The 20,761-nt window shown below is 36.4% G+C and overlaps 2 protein-coding genes across 6 annotated transcripts; one reads left to right on the plus strand and one right to left on the minus strand.

Annotated features, from left to right (window-relative positions):
* The first annotated feature begins 3,282 nt into the window (after window positions 1–3,282).
* Window positions 3,283–15,759, plus strand: LOC137574866 (DNA translocase FtsK). 5 transcript variants are annotated; one of them, XR_011032055.1, is made up of 10 exons: window positions 3,283–3,385; window positions 4,431–4,576; window positions 10,984–11,131; window positions 11,329–11,531; window positions 11,609–11,703; window positions 11,772–11,886; window positions 12,207–12,340; window positions 12,411–13,833; window positions 14,555–14,733; window positions 14,811–15,759. XR_011032055.1 is itself a non-coding variant. In XM_068287322.1 (9 exons), exons 3-8 carry the CDS (start codon window positions 11,089–11,091, stop codon window positions 14,686–14,688), a joined length of 2,868 nt encoding a protein of 955 aa, XP_068143423.1. In that variant the 5' UTR covers window positions 3,283–3,385; window positions 4,431–4,576; window positions 10,984–11,088; the 3' UTR covers window positions 14,689–14,733; window positions 14,811–15,759. The 5 variants fall into 5 exon arrangements, 4 of the variants coding, with proteins under 4 accessions (XP_068143423.1, XP_068143426.1, XP_068143425.1 ...); XM_068287322.1 differs by having other exon boundaries at window positions 12,411–14,733; XM_068287323.1 differs by having other exon boundaries at window positions 3,348–3,456; window positions 12,411–14,733.
* mus301 (mutagen-sensitive 301) lies at window positions 15,045–19,593 on the minus strand. Its single transcript, XM_068287321.1, is given in 9 exon segments — window positions 15,045–15,701; window positions 15,775–15,885; window positions 16,069–16,203; window positions 16,272–17,171; window positions 17,290–17,892; window positions 17,955–18,160; window positions 18,218–18,670; window positions 18,729–19,228; window positions 19,230–19,593. Coding segments are annotated over 8 exon segments (3,195 nt in total). The 5' UTR covers window positions 19,544–19,593; the 3' UTR covers window positions 15,045–15,701; window positions 15,775–15,801.
* Between the last annotated feature and the right edge of the window lie 1,168 nt (window positions 19,594–20,761).

Consider the following 20,761-nt stretch of genomic DNA (forward strand, 5'->3'; position numbering starts at 1 on the left):
TGCAGTCACAAATGATTTTTTACAGTTAAAGAAATCTGTAAGGGTAAGTGCCAAACAAAACGGTAAACATACATTTTTATGGTTATAAATTGAAATTGTTACAAATCGTGACTTCAGAGACATTCCAACAAACAATTAAAAGTGACGCATAATGCAACAATTTGGCTTTGTCCACAATGCATTCTTCTTGAACCTTTTTTGGCCAACATTTAATGAAGGACAAAACAAGATACCTAGGATACCTAAATATTTGACTTTCAATGCCTTTAGTTACTCAAATTTAATGCCGAAAGGGATAAGCCAAAGTATTTGTTGAAATTGAGAAGTTTTTGTTTAAATATTTCCAAAATTTGCCAAAGTTTATATAGTTCGGTGCTTACGTTTAAGAACTTTGTATTCAGAAGTCTGATTAGACTGATAGTTTCTATGGCATTATCGGAAAACTCCACAAAACTCTATCTACCTATGATAAGAAGATTGATGGAGAACTAAGCACCGATAATATCTAGCCTTATGACTTTATTAAACTTACAAAAACCTTATAATCCATATTGGATTAAGTTTTGAACAGTTATGCACATGGAAAATTTGTTACACTTGGAGAATGTTGGGCGCCAAAATCGATATTGATCAGTCAGCTGGCTGGAATGGACTCAGTTTTGTGGACCAGTTAAGTAGTTACAACATATGACGACAACGACTGCCACCAGCAGCAACTGCAACCGGTTCATACACACACACGCACACACACACACACATAGTATTAGAGAGAGAAAGACACCCACACACATATGCATTTAAAGTCGACACGGTGCTCCCATTCTCATAGACAAAACTATATACTACTACTACTACTAACTAATATATGGCCATGCAGTATCACAAAGTAGTTTATATATATGCAAGTATTGGTATACTATATACTATATAAAAATGTAACAAGATTTCAGGCGGCACACGCCGCCAAAAAGACAACAGCAACAACAACAAATATATGTATATAAATAAAAAACAATTCCGCATGCGGTAAACGACTCTAAGAGAGTTGGCGACGTTGTTCCAATTTGAATAAGCCAAGACAATCGCACTTTAAAACTGAAACTGTAGCTAAAGCTGGAGACTTGACTTGGTTTGAAGTTGCTTGGAGTTTCGAGTTGGAGTTAAGTTTTTTTTTTCTGTATTTTGTTCAACTTTCACATACGTCAGAGACGGATTGGATGCAGTGCAGCATTTAAGCTGGAGTACTTTGTCTCTATGATGTAATAGCACACACACTCGCACACACACACACACACACACACACACACACTGAAACTAGAGCCAGAAGTGGCGAGGTAGCCAGAGGAGTTAGAGACAGTTAAATATGCCATAATCCATTGCCAGTTACCGCACTGATTGATTTCATTATGAAAAGAGACTGCGACTGCGATTGCGATTAGAGGGAGATAGAGCTAGGGGCATTATTTTGCATTCAATTCCGATTTACTTACTTAGTTTTTGTTTCGTTTTGTTTTGTTTGTTTGTCCATTCCTTTAAATGAAAATCAAAATGCATTTATTTAACAAATTTAATTGCACTGAACCGAACCATGCGGCGTATGCGCAATAATTCATGAACCGTTTAAACAATTTCAGCTCGTTTCATTTCATTATGGCCAGAGTCCAACAAATTCACAAAATAGTTTATTTGAGGTGGTGCGTGTGTGTGACTAATGGCCAGGCCATCAGCCATCAGCCAACAGCCATCTGCCTGATAGTTGATTATTATCAAAGCCAACAAAATAAAAAGGGCTTCACTTTAATTGAATCTTCATTATTTAATTTTTGTTTCGCTTTTTCATATTATGTCATTGCGGTCGTTCATTACGCTGTGAGGCATATTAATTTGTGATTCATTCAAAATCATTTTCCCTAAGCCATAAACTATTGAATTATGAGTACATTTTGAATAGATCAAATTTATTTACTCTTTTCTCACTCCTTAACTAGTTTAATCCTTTTGTTCTCATTCGAGTTCACAAATGAAACACAAAAGGTAATTATATGGATTACTAATAGAAATTAGCTTAAATATTTGTATATTTGATCTAACATATTGGGACATAAGGAAATCAATTTGTAATTAATTTTGCAAATCTATTTCTCATATAAATTTTGCAAGCAAACCGAAAATCTTTATCAACAAACCTGTTAAGCTGCTTATAAAGTAAAATTAATAAAAAATAAAAACATCAAATCGAATGAAACAAAGGGGAACAAAACGATAACGACTTTGTTTGTACTCTATATTTAGCTTATGTTATAGAGCTCTGATCAGGCCAAATTAAGAACTTGAGCTACTTATTATAGTCAAATACCAAAATGCAAAGTTTCAGTCCAATCACTTTTAAACTACGTGAAGTGAGACACATAGAAACAGACAGACATGGCTATATCGAAACAGTTTTTCTTGGTACCGTAACCTCTGCTTCTTCAAATCTATAATACCCTTAGCAAAGGTATAACAACAAGTGACGTAGACTCTTAGCATACAAAAGTTTTGATTCTCGGAATTTTCAGAAATTTGAATATAAACAGAATTGACATTGTTTTGCCTATTAACACAAATCTGAATCTACATCAAATCTTATGTATATCTTAACTTTATACATAAGAAATTGAATATACCCCTTTGTATTATAAACAGGGTATATAATACAGATCACTGCAATATCAAAAGTTTTTTAAAAGCAAAGTCACAAAGTAAATCAAATGCAAGGCAAACAAAAAATCTATTGCAGAATGTTTTGGTGTGTGTCGGTGTGTGTGTAAATGGTGGGGGGGGAGGGGCTACCAAAAGGAAAATGTATAAGGAAAATGCTCCAATGTATTAAAGTGCTCTTCCAGCTTAAAGTTAAATGAAAAGCTCACTCTCTTTCTTCTTCTCTTTCTCTCTGTGTGAGTGTCTCTCATTATAAACGCATAATCTCTCTGTCTATCTATCAAACTATCTATCTCTCTGTCGTCAACCTGACTAGCTTCATGTATCTTTGGCTCTGTGTTACGCTCTTTCTCTTGTTTCTCTCTCTCCATCTCCTTTTCTCCACTCGGTGTTCTCTCTCTCTCTCGATTTGAATGGGCAACGTGCCGCGCATGCGCAAAAGCAATGTGAAACCAGTTTTTAGCATTGACCAAAAGCTTTGCCATAACCAAATTCCCATTTTTTCAGTGTTTTTTTTTTTTTTTTTTTTATGCCAACTCTCAACTCATGTTGGCCAATCTCCGTCTGCAATTTCAGTCTGCAAACGGTTAGCCAGGTGAACGGCAGGCAGGCAGCAGCAATCGGACAAGTTTTTCTTTTCAACTCATTTCTCTGGGAGCCAAATCCACACCACAGCCCACCAGCAGTAAGTGGGCGTGGCAGTTAACGTAAACGTAGTTAGACGACGAAGCATGCGCCTAGCCTTCGTGTGTTTGTGTGTGTGCCAGAAAGAGAGATTAAATTATATAAAAACAACAACAACAAATAAAATAAAAACAAATTCAATTTGATTTTCGTATTTTTTGCTTTTTTTTTTTGAAAATTTTCTGTGTTTAAAAGAAAAAAATCTGTGCCTAAATCTTCTACAAAGTTTTTCCCAAGTGCATGAAAATAAATATTATTATTAACAATAACAAAATAGAAATATAAACTCACAAGTTACAAAATACAAAACAGAAAAAAAAAATAGCAATAAAATTTTCACAAGTGCACAGTCACACACACACACACACAGAGACAAAGAAAAACCATTTGTGGCTTGCAATTTTCTTTGTGCATGTGTGTGTGTGCGTTTGGTGTATTGGTGTGTGTAAAGGCAGCTTTTTTTTCGTACTGTTCAACTTTTGTTAAGTGCAAATTAAATTTGATTTATGAAAAAATACCTAACAACATCTCATAAAAAATTACGAAAGAAAATAATTATCTTATACAGAACACAGACATATATTCTAATTACAAAAAACAAAACACAAAAATGTGGAATTTATAAATTTAAATAATCAAAAAAATATGAAAAATAAAATAAACAATTAAATAAGTAACTAAAATAAACAGCTCAAAACTAAAAAGAAATATGTTTTCACTATATTGATAGATGCAAAGGGAAAGCTAATTAAGTTTTAGATTTTAGATACTTTTATATGTCCCGAGATAAATAGATAAACAATCAAATCCTCTTCTTGATACTAGTTCTAGTTACATTCTCTTTGAATCAAATCTGAACTATACAAAAACTATTAAGAGCATTGCAAACAATCCTTCAAAAAGGATTCCTCCTGAGAGCCTTTAACACTTGATATAATTTTTTCTGAATCCTCAAAATAATTTCTTACTTTTGAACTAAGTAGTTTCTATATATTTTTCTACAAACGACATAAGCCATTCATTTTTTTTTTTATTTTCATAATTAGAGATACAAACATAAATTCTAAAACAAAAAAAAAACTATAAATTGTTCCAACAACAAAATACATTATAATAGAAAACAAACATTTCCCCTCCTACAATTAAAATAAAATTTGGATTACAAACAATTGAAAAAAGTTAAATATTTAAGGTAAGTTAAAGTTAAATTTGTTATTATTGAAAATTTTTTTAAATTTATTTCGACAATACTCTTTTCCCTTTGTTTTGGAAACTGTTTCAAAAAAAAAAATGGCTCTAAAAGTCAGACACCTTCAAAGTTGCCACGCCAAACGAAAGAAAAAAACTCATGGCCAAAAAAAAAATCTCTTGATTTTTGTAATTTTCGCAAAAGAAATATTATCTCAGGCGTTGCTAATTATTACTGTGCACCTTATACATTGTTTGTTATCTACTTCATCATCATCATCATCATCAACATCATGATGATGATCATCAGCAACAACATCATTTGAAGTTTTCTTTCTTTTGCAGTTACAATTTGGTTTTTTAGTTGGCGCATCTGCCACACACACACACACACACATACTCTAATATACACGGACAATCTGCGCCGATTTTACTTTCATCATCGGCTACAACAACAACCTCAACAACAGCAACAACAGCAAACGAAATTTTGAAATTTTACTTTCATTCATCTCTCCCGTTGTAGCCAGATTTTCACTCTTCACTTTATTTGCCTTTTTTCACACTCTTTTTTTTTTTATTTTTAATTTTAACGTTTAACAAAAATTATTACAATTTTTGTGGCTGTTGCAACTTAATTAGTCAAGAAGTTAAAACACCAAAAAAGAAACTTTCCATCCAAATCCAAAAGTAATGGTAATGGGTGGGCATCGCTAGAGATAGACAGAGAAAGGGCAGTGGAGATGCAGATGGAGGGAGACAGAGTGAAAGACAGACGCATAATCGTAATATGTCTCTTTGCATATCCGATCATTTCGGTATTCCAATCAACTTTAAATAATTCGCATTGACATTCATCATTCGCATCTGCCCCTAACCTAACCGGAATCGGTGGATTAAACTTATTTGTTGAACGGCATATATATGTAAGTACTAAGTAAAACGTTGAGCCGACTTTGGTATACCATGCACAAAAGACTATCTAGCTCACGGCCAACTCCGTCCAATAAACCAAGTTAGTTAGGGATAAAAAGGACAACTTGGTCTAATTAACCTTGTAAAGGGTGTCTCTAGCCTGCAGACAGACAAGGCCATGGAAGGGTTACAGACACTTTGGCCGGGGGTTTGCATGGTATACAAATAAATGCACAAATACACAACACACAAATTGAATCTGATGGCAATGGTTTTTCAAAAGGAAACTCTCAGTTTTCACTTGGCAAACGAGATGGATTTGGTTTCGTTCATTCGTGTGAAGATGCCGTTGCAGTTGCATGAAAAAGAGAAACAAAACAGCCAATAATGAGGGATTGAAAAACGAAATCGGCTTCAAAACGTTCACCAAATAAGTATTTGAAACAGTCAACAGTAATTTTCAAACTCTTCAAAATATTACTTACTCGATCCTATATTAACTTCAAATCTTATATTTGGGATATATGTATGTATTAGGCCTATAAACTATAGCGTTTTTTATGATACACGTTCGATTATTTAAAACATGGTTAAGATTAGATCTAGGAAGAAAACTGTTTATGAAATTTAAGATGGGAAATGTCTCTCCATTTAGTAAACAACCGCCCAAGGCCATTTATACAACTCAACTTCCTTCTTTTGTCTCTAATAACACGAAATAACTTAAGTAATTCGCATTTTTGAGTGATAGATTAGCGATTTAAGAAAAAAGTAGTTGAAGGTTATATCAATTCAACAATTTCACACCTTTTAACCAACAGCAAACAAAATAAAGACAACAAATACAAACCAAATATGGGTAGCCGGCAGATTTATGATCTGCCATTAATTTGGAGCATTTACGTAAAAAATGGTGCCAACACGTACCACAAATCGGATAAAAGTGAAGAAGTCATTAAGCAACAACAATAGCACTAAGAAAAGGTTAACAAATCAATAATCTTGCAACTAGACCACACACACACACACACACACACACACACGCACACACAATAACCAAAAAAAGACAATAAAATCAAAGCCCGACCTTGAAAGCTACCAAGAAAAAAAAATGACAAAAACTAATACAAAAAATACATAAAAAAAAAAAAAAAGAGATGCTAATTTCTTGCTGCAGAGAGACGACGACGCCAACAACTTTTGACTTCTGTCTGCAACCGGTTGAGGCAACTAAAGCCAACAACTAAAAGCAACAACAACAACAACAAATTAGTTATCATAAAAACTCATCCACAAAAAAAAAGGAGGGAAGTGTGAGGTACGAGGGGGGAGGGGCCCCAAGGGGGAACCAGTTGCTGACGTCGAAGAAAAATGTAAATGAAATCGAGAGTGTAGAGTCTCTTAAATAATGCAAAAAAAAAAAAAAAACACACCGAAAACGAAAAAAAAAAATTATACAAAAATTAATTTTAATTGTTTATTGTCTTTTAAGTTTAGACTGTGAATAACCTTAAGAATAATCTTTATCTCGTTTTTTTTTTCTTCTTTTATTCTTTTCAATTCTAAGCGAAATTTATTAACAAATTATGGGAAATTTGCACAAATTCAAGGAAATTTCCATGGCAAACACACAAAAAAAAAAACCAACCAACAAATTAAAAAAAAATCTACATAAAATTTAATTGGAAACTTCCTTAAATCAGATCTAGATTTGTTTCTATGCTTAATGTTTCATTTTTAAACCTGATGATGATCAACTTGATGATGCATCATCATTTATTTACCGGTATATTATGTATCCGCCGGGTATACGAGGGCATGCACAAGAGTTTGCACACGATTAGGACAAAATCTTCTCAACTAACTTGGTTAAATCGTGAAATTATTCTTGTTGTTGTGGTTAATAAACCCAAATAGAAATAGAATTCTTGAACAAATTACTTTTCTGTCTACTTACTTACTTTTCTTTCTGTGTGAGTGTGACTTAGCCTTGAATTTGAACTTGATTAAAGACAATAAGCCAGGCAAGAGACAAAGTTGTTTGGTGTTGTTGTTGTTGTTGTTGCTGTTGCTGTTGCTGTTGTTGCTGGTGGGCTGTAAAATATTAGATGCCTAAAACGAAGAGGCAACAACAATAACAACCGTATAAACCAACATTCATTATTAATAGGCATTTTATATCACATATATTATATATTTTGTTAAACAATACACATTGCACAAAAGTAGCCCAGACACAAAAGACTGAACCATAAATTTACCTTATTTAGCCGTATGGCTTCATTTATCATAAAAGTCTCGAAGACATGACTTATTGAGGAATGACCTTTGTTTTCTAAAACTAATGAATACAATTAAAATATAAAATGAATAAAATTTTTATATATATTAGAATTGCCACCGCATAGATACTAAAAACGAGAGAAATACAAAGAACACACACACACACACACACTCAGACAGACAGAGATAGACAAAGACATTTGCATATTTCAATTCCAATGAATTTTGATTAGTTCTAGCAGAAATTGATATACATAAATACTTACTCAATAGACTTAAAATCAATCAATATATATTTTTACCACTCAATGAGCTCTTCTTCTATTGAATCGTTTGTTTTTGGCATTATTATTATTATTAAGTTCCTCGATATTTACTTTAAACAGGATAATTAGCTCTGCTGTATAACAGTTTAATTTAAATGTGTAAACGAGGCGAACCGAATTAGAGCCAAGATTTGTATAACACTTTTGATTCTATGATTCTATGTAATTGTTCACTGAAAGCGCTTTATAAAAGACCTTTAAAATGGTTCTTGTGTATAACAGTTTTGAAAGTCACTCCTTTATATACATAGTATAGCCGTAACCTAATAGTGTTCTTAAGGTTAAGTACAGTTATCGTATGTCAATTTTCAAAATCATTAATATTGACAAAAGTATAACACTTCTGATAGTACAGTACTCCTCTGCTTCCTTCGTTGGTATAACACATTTCGTATGACTCGTTCTAAGGACACAAGCGATATAACAGTTGGGTAAAACAGAGTTGCAAGAGATTCAATTATTAAATTTGAATTAGTCATCAAATGAGATTAATTTTAATAATATAAATAAATTTTTCTTTTGACTTGCAGTAAAGTTTCATTGATTTTCGATGCCGATCCTGTTCAAACCAATTTTCGTACACCACTGAGCAATACTTTTACAAATTCAGCTAAAATTAAAATGTGGCTATCTTACCACTTAATTTCTTAGCTGTTCGATTTCCGTTAAGTTAAACAAAGAGACAGTAATCAAGAAAGAGATATAAATTGTGAGATGGGGAGAGAGAGAGACAATGGTGGTGGTGGTGGAGGGGAAAAACGCGTCAAGTGGCAGGTAATTGCATAATTAGTTAGGTTGCACAGCCTTCAATGTCACTTTGCGTTTTATTTTAGCTCGTTCGTTTTGCTTGTATTTCGTTTTGCTTCCCCATATCTCCCCCCTCTCTCTCTCTCTCTCGCTCTCGCTCTCCCTAAACGTCTTTTTGCTTACTTTACGTAAGTAAACTGACCAAAAAGCAGCAAACAGCACCACCACCAGGCGAAAGGGTAGCTACCCAGAGAGTACACACAATTAACGAATAACTGAGCAAATAACAATGCATAACTATATCAAATTGAAAACCGAATAGCAATTTGAACACTTTCATTTTCACTACGCAGTGAAATACAAACTATACAAACAACTAAACATATGTCTATATATATGTATATACAAAACTCCGACATGCCTATATACATTTTAGAGAGACTGCCAGACAGACATACAGCCACACTTTAGTTAATTATATCTAAAGTTTACTACATAGTTTAGAAAAGTTCATTGGATCATTGCGATTTGGCAGCAGCAATCGATACAACATTGTAAGAGACAGAGAGAGAGAGAGAGAGAGCATATCGATCATTGGGATTGCAATCAGTTCATTTTATTGCCCATTGTTTGATTCGGTTTTTCCTTGAAGTCGTTTCATTGAAATACCTAAATGTGACGACGACTGCCCATCCTTTCCATTTATTCATGGCACAAAGATTTTGTTTTATTCACACCCCATGCCAGTGTGTGTGTGTGTGTGTGGGTGTGCGATTGTGTGTATTGTGTTGTGCATTTTAAATGCACATTTCTGATGCTTGTTTGGCACTTTTTGACATTTTGCAAATGAATGTATCAGTTGATGGCTTGTGATTGTTTTTTTTTTCTTTTTCTATATGTACCCAAAGTTATATATCCATGTATATTCGGTTTTTGACTGACAAAATATATGATAATTGCTGTCGACAGATTATAATCTGTATAGTATAACTGCATTCTATTAAATGGTAAATGCCAAAGGGTTCTTCTATTAGCAAATTATATAATCAAACGGATAAGAGAGAGAGAGAGAGAAAAAGAAACAAATAATAAATGCAAATTGAATACCGAAAAAAATTATTATTCATTGTATTCAAAAACTAGTATTTCAATTCGCTTAATTTTCTCAAACAGTTTGTATTGACATCTTTATTTAAATGATTTGAGTAACTTTACCAGATTTAACTTTTAAGTCAGATTTTACTTTTTATCTACATAACCCACAAACAAATGACTTAGGCAACGAACTTGTTAGTTTTCAAATCTTCCAATTCTTTTGTTTCAATATCACGAAAGATTATGTTTGAAAAAAATCATATTTCTCTATGAATTTTGACTTATATTATTATTATTTGAAGAATTTTCCAGCAGACATTTCATTCAAGAAGATTCACAAAGCTTATCTATATATATTTGTAGGATATATACATATATGGTTATGTATGTATGTATAGGGAATGAGTGCAAGTCTCTTAAGAAGCTATGTCTAGGACTGTAAAGATTCAATAATTTGCATTTTTTACGAATAAAACCTGATCAGTCTTATCTTCAGTCTTCATTTGTTGGGTAGCATTATTATTTTTCATAGTTTTCTAAATTGATACTAAAAGTTTTGACTTTTAGCTTAATGTTTACTAAACATTTGCAAGAATCATGTAAATCATGGCAAATGGCAATGTTGTTTTTAAATTTAAAATTAATTAGTTCTCTTTTGGTTAACATCGAAAGTGGTATGCAACCGATTTTCACAGAATGTATGTATTTCCATATAAACAGAATTTTCACTACAGTTAGACTGTAGAACACTTTCTACACACCAAATCTGTCCGATTGCCTAGGGGGGAGGAGGGAGGGAAGTGGCTTTCTTTCCATCTTTCTTTTCCGCCGACACGTTGAAATAACGTTAAGTTCAGCACAAAGCAAACTACGTGAGTGCGGGCCAGGCCAATTCAATTCTCGAATATTCGTGCCGAAAATATTAAATTAACTTTTGATTCAGAATTCGAGAATTTCTTTTTATTTTCCTTTTTTTGTTCTTTCAGCGTACAATGAACTAAGGTTCATTAAAACTATTTCTGTCTTTTTTTCTCTTTGATTATAGCTAAACAAGAAAAAATATATATACAAATACCCAAGAGGGAGGAAAGAAAATTTGTGAAGAAACAAACAGCAAAATTTAAAAACAAATCAAAAATCAATCCACAAAATGAAAAGAGCCAAACGTTGGCTGTTGTTCATACCAGCGGCAGGTAAGTTGAAAATAAAAGGTTTATTTTTATTTTTAAATCCAGTTCACCAAAGACCGGAATGATAGCTCCTACCTGTTATCCCATCGAAAGTGATATAATTGCCAAAAAAAATACATATAAATACATACTTATGCAATCAATATAACAAAAATCTCTTGACCCCTCTCTTTTCTTTTTTTTTTTTTTTGTTTAATTAGTGCTGCTTTTGAGTCTTTTGGCCTCTACGGATGCTGCGCTGCCCTTCAAGAAGGTTTCAATTGCCAAAACACCCGCCTCCACAACAAGCACAAAAACAACAACAACAACAACAGAAACACCGGAAACTCAAGAAACGGCAGCTTCATCGGATGATGATGAGCAGCAAGTGCCACCCAGTGGAGATGGAACTGAAAATGCAAAGGTGGGAGAATCAAAAGGACTAAGCTTGAATGGCATCCATGGCGGATAAGTAATAACTTTGCATCTTTGTTTTTCTAGGATGATAATGTCACGATATCAAAGAACTCCAAGTTAACGGGAATACCTCAAATTGATTATATCTGGGATCCAAATTTACCCAGAGAGCTGAGAGGGTAAGTTGAGAACTCAATGAATTAGATTATTATTCCGAGTGTTAAAACTCGTTTTCCTTTTATTTTAGCTATAATCTATCGAGCTATCCATTTTTATCGACTGTACCACCCCAAGATGAGATCCATTTTAAATGTGAGGGACTTCACGATGGTTTCTATGCCTCCATTGAATACAAGTGTCAGGTGGGTAACTAGTAACTAAGTAAGTAAACGATAAAGTCGACAACCTTGTATGACAATTGGTCAACCCTAAATACGCACACACACACACACACACACACATACACGTAATGGTGGGTAATTTCTTTTTCGTTGTCGCCTCAATGTGCCCGAAAAAATAAAAAAACAAACAAACTTGTTTACGCCACGATCTTGACCTCAAAAATTGGTTTATGTATGCCGAAACGAAGCAATAAACGATAAAGATTTACTTTAGTCATGGTAGTAGATTAGATATGCTTGCTAAAATATACATATTGAAAATGAATCTCTTGACTTGACAGATCTATCATCACTGTGTCTATGGCATACGTCACGACTTTCTGTGCGCCAATTTTACGGCATTCGATCAACGTACGTTCATTTGCCATTTCGCCTCCGATGTGGACTGCGAGGGATCACAGAAATATTGGAATAGGTAAGAAGTGGCAAGACGATTCTAAACGAGAAGACTGTTATAAATATGAACAAATCTTTTATGTATGCAGAAACGACGAATTGTATATGGCCACCACAACGACATCGACGTCAACTTCAACCACAGAGCCTCCACCTACCCAACCGCATAGACGTAGAGTGCCACAGCGTCCACAGCGTAGGCGTCCATATGATCATCGACGACCACTAGATGATTATTATTACGATGAGGAAGATGAGCAGCAGCAGCAATACGAAGACGATTACTATGAAGAGCGCTTCAATAGACGTCAGAAAACGAAGAGGCAACGTCATAGAAAGCCCATCAAAGAGGTCGACTATGACGATGAATATGAAGATGAGAAGCCCGCTGCGGCGCCGCCGCCACCACGACGCAATCGCAATCGCTATAGGGATGAGGATGAAGATCCATTGGACGAAGATTACGATGATCGACGTGGAGGAAGTCGTCGACGTAAGCCAGCTTCAGCTGGACGCAAGATATCAGCACGCAAACCGCAAGCAGAGGGACGACGCAGTTTTAACGAGGATCGCACACCTTTGCTGAATCGTCGCCGTTCGAATGAGAAACGTTTGGGTAGCACCACGCCCAGTTCTCTATCATCTGCAGCTCTGGACGATCTTGATGACTACGAGAAACCCTATGCGGATGTTGATCAAGAAGAGGCAGCCGAGGAGCAAACGCCACAGAAAATAAAAACATCCACAGCCAAATCATTGACGGAATTCATAACACCGAAAGCAGCTGCAGCTTCGGTTTATGCACGTCCGCGGGCCCCGCCACGTATAGCCCGGCCGGTGCCAATTAATGAGAAAAAGAAATACTCATATCCAGTGCAAAAGACAAATACAGCTACAACAACACCAAAATCCGATTTGGATGACGACTATTATCAACAGGAAGCTCAACAAGAGGGAGCAGCAGATGATGAATATGATCAACCGTTGCCAGTTAGAAGCACATTGGCACCCTCACGCCGGCGACCAGCTGGACCCACAAGGAATCCCCTACGTAAGCCAGTGACAGAGAAGAAAGTTGCTCTTGACGATGATTACTATGAAGAGCCCCCCACAACGCGCCGTAAGCAACAACAGCAACAGGCAAGACCTCAGGCCAGAACCAGAGCACCTCCACCATCGTCGGCAGCTGATGTCGACTTCTTGGATGAAGATGAACCTCCTATTAGAGGGCAACGGGTGAGGGCAAAGCCAGCTCCACGTAAGAGCATACCGCGTCCACGTCAGCCAATTGTCGAAGCGGAGGACATTCATGCAGATGATAAAGATGAAGCTGAAGCGCCTCCATCGCAACGACCAAGGGTAAACTTGTTGGCTCGAAGGAAGCAGACAAGACAAAGAATCGAACCGGAAGAGCCTATCAAGGAGCAACAGCAGGAACAGCAGCCGCAGCACGACGATCAGGAGCCGGTAGAGGAACTGGAGCCAGTTAAGCCCTCATTGCGGCCTTCTGCGGTACGTGTGGTCAAACGTCCATTTTTGCCCTCACGTGGTGGTAGTCCTTATTTACCGCGTGGCCTGCAACCAGTGGGCGTGGCTTTGAAACCATCATCATCCCCAGCTCCACCGACCACTCAGAGTACACCCATTGATATGGGCTCCACCATATCAGGTGTTCGTCTGCTCGAACATGGGGCACCATTGTTAAGAAGTCAAAATAACAACAACAATGACGATGATATTGATGTGGCTGCTGATGATGATGATGATGATGATGATGCGGCTGATCGGATTATCAATGAGAGGCGCAAGCAACCAGCGCCATTATCTCGTACCACATTGCCACCGCGCAGTGCTTTGCCGCCAGCCACGCCCAAACGCAATCAAGAGCAACAACGTCCCAAACTTAATTTGGATGAGCTCTATGAGAATGATTACGATGTGACCTTAAATGATGCACTAGATCCTACGCTTAAACCGTTATCCACCCATTCGCATTCGCATACGCATTCGCATCCACATCAACATCCACAGCAACAACAGCAACAGCAACAACAGCTTCAATATCGCCCCTATGCCAGCGCCTACAATAATCCATTTGCCTATCAGCCGCAGCAACAGCCTCAGTCTCAGTCTCAGGCTCAGGCTCAGCCTCAGCAATCATTATCCTCATTATCCGCTTCATCATCACCAGCAGCTGGTGGCTATCATAGTGATTCCTATTTCTCATCGACAGATATACGCCGGCGGGCTATTGTCGGCCCATCGCCGCAAGGGACGCGTTCACATCGACACGAATACCCTGCTGCCGGAGGATCAGCCGCAGCAGTAAGGGTCGCCCAGCATTTCTACGATGACTTTGCCTATTAGTCTGTTTGTCTTTCGTTCACAGATCTCGTACACTGTGAAATCAAGGTGAGTAAAACACACCATCGAATCCTGTTTGTCGTCCAGTCACAAATTCTCCTTTAAATTTCAATTTCTTCCAACAGTTGTAAATACAATACAAAAAAACAAAAAGAAACAATAATGGTAGAGAACGAGAGAATGTTCTGCCTCCATGCAACATGGTGCACACATTTTGGTTCCATTTTCTACATCCTTGCAGCAAACAAAAACAAAAAAAAAAGAAAACTCTCTAACTCTATGTAATTTTTAGTCGAAGAGAATGATAATTACTTATAATTCTTAATTTAAGGGCAAATAGCTTAAATAAATTTGTGCAGTTTTCTTTTTATAGAATTTATTTCACATTCCCCATTTAACTAAAAAGGTAAAATAACAAAATTTAAAAATTAACTTACACAAAACAAATTCACACTACTTTACGTATTTAATATTAAATTATATTTTCTTTATAAATAATTTTGCAACAAATATTTCACTAAACAAACCATGTCAGGACACTTGAGAGAATTTAAACTATAGATCATCTTAGATTGTGTGCCCAGCCCATTTTTGCTCATTTGCCCTTAACTTAAAACATATAGGTATACATTTTATATATATATATATAACTAAATACATATATATGTATACATGTATAATACTCAATTGTCGTGATAGTAGCCGAAACAAAACAAAAATCAACAATTCTGGCAAATTTGATTGATAAAAGTGTTTTTTTTTTTTTTTTATCTAGTAGTTTTTATCTGTAAATCAACTACAAATACTGAAAGAAACCACAAACAGAGCAGCAAACGACGACATCAATCATTTACAGCTGATGTCCTTAATGTAAATTTTAGAGAAAATCAAAAATAAGTATCCTAATTTAAACAAAACAAAAACAAAAACACAAATTGTATAACAAAAAAGTTCGCATAGGAAAAAAAAAAACTTTTGTATGCGGAATAATATTTAAGGGACTTAAGTCGCAGCGTCTAATATTAAAAAACAAAAAAACACATATAAAATAAAATCATAATAATTATAAAAAACCAAAAACTTATTTACCATTCGTTTTCGTTTCACTTTTCTTTCTTATTCCTCACGATTTGTTTGTAGGCAGACTTTAAGATTTTCAGTTTCCTCTTCCAAATGATCAAGTTTTTTCATTAGAATTATCTGTCAGGAAGAGAGAAGGATAATAAATTTAGTGGGAAACAACAACAACTGTAAAACAATATCAATTAATTAATTATTCCCATAATACAGACTTCATTAAGTCTTTTCAGCTTAATAGACAGATATATTTTTAAGAATATATCACTCTTTGCTATTTGTAAGATTCCAAAAACAAATTCAAACCTTGGCGGCTGATATAATTTCAGTGGCCACTTTAAGTGGCATATGCTCGACGGATTTAACTAAATTCATGGGATGTGTTTTGGCAATATCCTCAATGGATTTAAAGCCTGCTGCAAAGAGTTGCTTGGCACGATTCTAAAAAAATGGAAGAAAATTCAAAGGGTTATTTCTTAAACCATTCAATATACTGTAGAGCCACTTACAATTTTCACTAAAGGCAATTCCAATAAAGGCTCCAGTTCCAAGGTTCCACAGCGATCCATTTTACGTAGAATTCTCTCGAACAATGGCTTAAAGCACCACAATTCATCGATTTCCTCACAAAGTCGAACAATGGCACTCGAGGCAGCTATGGACTGGCTAATCAAGTGCTGCAATGTGCCACGCTCCACATTATATTTGGATGCCACATTGGGCAGAGGCTGTAGATCCAATATATCATCCAATACAAGCACTTTGTAAAGACGATTCAATTGAAGAGCCAATGGACCTTGAACCGACTGATTTTTAAATAATTTAGCAGCATGAGCCTCAGTGAAGCCCAATTGTCGGAATATTGCTTGCTTATTTGTAGTTAGCGATGAGTAGGCATGAAACAGACGCAATGCATCGGCAGGAAAGAGTTCATCACCGCGCTCATTCGAATTAAAACATACAATCAAATATAGTAGATGCAGATAATTGGTAAGGATGAGCTGTTGCTGAGCCAATTTCAGTTCTTTGTGTATTGCATAGGCCCGTTTATAATCGATGCCCGCCTTAAAGGCAGCTTTGCCTATACTGGTCAATTGAAAACGTGTCGATTGGCCTATTAGCAAACGACGATCATTTGCCGCCGAACGATTTGATGTTGTTGCTGTTTGACTTATATCCTGTGTCGTTATAATATCTGAGCAATTATTTTTATTCATTCTATTATTCTGCGGTTCCGATAGTTGGAGAACTTTGTTTTTGAACATTTCCCGTAGGATACGTAGCACCACATCATCTACAGCCACATCTAGAGCATTAGCTTGTACGGCTAACAAAGTGCTATTAATTAAACGATTCAAATCTCGACGGCATTCAGCCAGATTAAGTCCAATCACACTTAAAATAAGAGACTGCAAAGTAAGCAAAGTAAGCAAAGAAAACATATATAAAATTTTAGTTACATGACATGTTCTTTCTCCATTATAATTTTATAGAATCATTTATGTTTGGAATGAATGCAATACTTACCTGTAATCCAACTGCTTCCAAGTGATCCATTGAACTTAATGCTTTATCCATGGGTGAGAACATCATTTGTCCTACTTGCAGATTATCCTTGCTCTGGGTAATCAATATACTCTCGCCAGCCTCACCCAAACCGGCGCGACCTGCACGTCCGACCATTTGTTTGTATTTACACAATGTCATAAATTCCTGGCCAACATATGGAGCACGTATGATGACCCGTTTGGCTGGCAAATTGACGCCAGCTGCCAAAGTTGATGTACAACAGATGACAGTGATTACCCCAAATCTATATGCGGTTTCAATATACTTTCTTTCATCTGTCGTCAGACCCGAGTGATGATAGGCAATGCCATAGGGCAAAGTTTTGGCTAAAACAGGACTAAGAATGCCACATATTTTATCCAATGCGTCCATGAGATCAACTTTCTCGCTCTGACGATGTTCTAAAAACTTTTGCTTGGGCACAATACGACTCAGGAGAAGGGCGACATTCTCACAGTTCTTGCGGGTGGGGCAAAACACCAGGCAGCAATGTTCTGGGGCACATTCACTTATCAATCCAGCCAAATGATCCGGATCGGCACGTTCCACAGCGGGACTATACTGTAAGGGAAATAAGAATCTAAATTAATGACCACACAATATTAAAAACGTTTCTGACTTACATTAAAGTTTACCCTGCGGCTAGGGATAAAAATCTCCTCTGGAGTTTTACCATTTGGATGAATTTGTAGTAGATCAGTGCCACATTTGATGTATTCTTTTAATTCTACGGGTCGAAACCCACGGGTATACACATCTGCCTTGAGGAACGATGAAATCTCGGATAGATTACCTATGGTCGCACTCATGCCCACTATTTGGATGCCAGCTAAAAATAAAAGTTTTAATCAAAATCTTTTTTAAGGGAGAAAAGTCTAGCACAGACCATTTAGAAACATTACTTTGGTGAGAAGAGCCTCCAAGGTGGCTCCCCTACCTTTTTCGCCAATCAAATGCAACTCATCCACCACCACCAAACCGATCTCATGTGGTCTCTCCACATCAATCAAGCTATCCATTAGTACAGCACCTTTTTCTATTGAGGCCACAAAGAGTCTACGCCTCTTTCGGCATGGTTGTGGTGGACATTTACCCTTGCCAGCTGTATATTCCTCGACTAGAAAATCCAAGGCAATTGCGAATGGGGACATGGCACTGACTTTTTCTTGTACTATGGACACGTAGGGTAAGATAAATAAGACATTCTTCTCCCGGCAAAGTAGCTCGCGTAACATTAGAATTTCGGCCACCAATGTCTTGCCTCCACTTGTGGGTAAAGCATAAATAAGATTTTTACGCTGGCGTATTGCAGGCAAATTTAGGCACTCATCTTGCCACTCTAAAATTAATAGTGATTAATGAATTTCAAAAAAGAAAACTCTCCACTGAGTTATTACCATATAAACTCTTAATACTTTTATGCTCAAATATCATATGACGCACTTTATCTGGAAGGCCGTAGAAGTCACCTTTGGAGGGAAATGTCGGATATTCGATGTTTTGCTGCTGCTGCTGTTGCTGCTCGAAATCGGCAAATGCCTGACTCTCCCACAACATGGGATCCAGCATAGAACAATTTTGCAGCTTCTCACATGTCTCATATTGTGTCCCCTGGACGGAAGACTCAAACAAGGACTTCGATAACAAATGAGATTCGTTGTTTGCTATTGTCTCCTTTACTTCCACATTGCCCTTGCTAACAAGGGGTGTCTTGGGTTTCTTAAAGGCAACGGCATCTAGGAAAATTTGTGTATTTTGCTGTAACGGATCACTGTAATCTTCTGCACCGTGGAAGATGTCCTCCATTTCCGCAACGCTGAGATCATTTAAATTTATCTGCTTAAAGATCTCATCAGCTGTGGTCTCATCATCATCTAGGTTGATCTTGGAAAGATCCCGACGAGTTTTTTGTTTCCACCTTTGGCGACGGGGTAATTGATGGTTCAGGAAAAGATATATCAGCAAATAGTCCATTGTCAGATCCACTCAAATTGTGTTGTGGGGTTGGAGCTTGAGTGCCGAAGAGTTCCAGCTGCCCATTACTTTGGTTGTTGCCACTGAGCAAATCTTCCAACTTAGCATTGGAAAAGAAACTATCCCCTTGGCTGTCATCTGGCCACAAGATGCTTTCATTGCAAAATCGTTTGGAATCTGGCTGTTGATAACTATTTATCTGCGTGTTATTATTTGCTTTTCGCTTATTTGACGACATTAGAAAAGTTTCGCGCTCAATGTATTCAGTAGGTACTAGCGCGTTGTGAAAATACCAAAAAGTGTGCCAAGCGCACACCTGTGGGTTCTATCGATAACCGTTACGTATATCGATATATTCCATTTAAATCACGGTTTTCCTCCCACTGATATCTTATTTAAATTGACTGTTCAGCCCTGAAATTTGAGATGCACTTTACATGTTGCATTCTTAAACCTTTGTGCCTTAGCATAGCCTCTATTCTTAGTTAATAGAATACAGTTATGTGCAAAATGGGTTTTTATGGAAACAACGCAAATGGCGGCTATTCCTGGTTCTTGGAGCATGTGACAACAAGGGACAGAGTCCTGTTGTCTTTCGGAGGCAACATAATTGGTCGTCATTCCCGCTGCAATATATGTCTCAGTGCATTCTACGATTATCTTTCCCGAGAACACTTAAACATAATAGTTGGTAGGACAGGAGTGATGTTAAGATCTATGGTAAGTTGCATTTTCAGCAGTAAATTGTCTAAAAAATTCGATGAATAAAAAAACATTTGCTCAACAGAATTCCTTGAATGGAACCTTTCATAATGGTGAACGCCTCGAAGCCGAAGATAAGCCTGCATTCGAAGGAGACGTGATTAGCCTCAGTGTTGAGGTACCAGGAAATCCAGTGCCACCTCGGCATGGTGTATTTAGATTAAGAAAAATAAATGCAAATATTCGTGTACTTCAACCTTATTAAAAAATGATCCAAGTACTTGCAATTTCCAGAAAAAGTTGTCTTAATAATGGGGTAAAATAAATAAAGCAGTCCTGACCTGATAGAGTATCTTGCTTAACATAACAGGTCATTAACGTTTTGTCTCAAAAGATCATTTAAATTATTCAACTTCCGTCTCAAAAGTACATTTAAATTAATCAGCTTTAAGATCGCATCATCATCCAAATCGATCTTTGAAAGATTGTAGCAATCGTTTTCGCCTTTGGCAAGACCGGAAGAGTTCCAGATACACAAATCTGCTAACTTGGCATTAATAAGGGACCTGTCCATTAACTTTCATCTGGCCAAAAAAAATGCTTTACTTGCAAAATCGTTTCCGGGTATTGTAATGAAATCAATTCTTGGTGAACGATTTTTACTCCGCGGGTGTTGTGAAATTTTCGCGCGCCTGCCACGTCTATCGATAATTGTTGCTTGTTTCGATAAGTGTGATTGATTATAATTGGTAAA

Source organism: Drosophila tropicalis, unplaced genomic scaffold (genome assembly GCF_018151085.1).
Source record: "Drosophila tropicalis isolate 14030-0801.00 unplaced genomic scaffold, ASM1815108v1 contig_463, whole genome shotgun sequence".
Classification (NCBI taxonomy): domain Eukaryota; kingdom Metazoa; phylum Arthropoda; class Insecta; order Diptera; family Drosophilidae; genus Drosophila; species Drosophila tropicalis.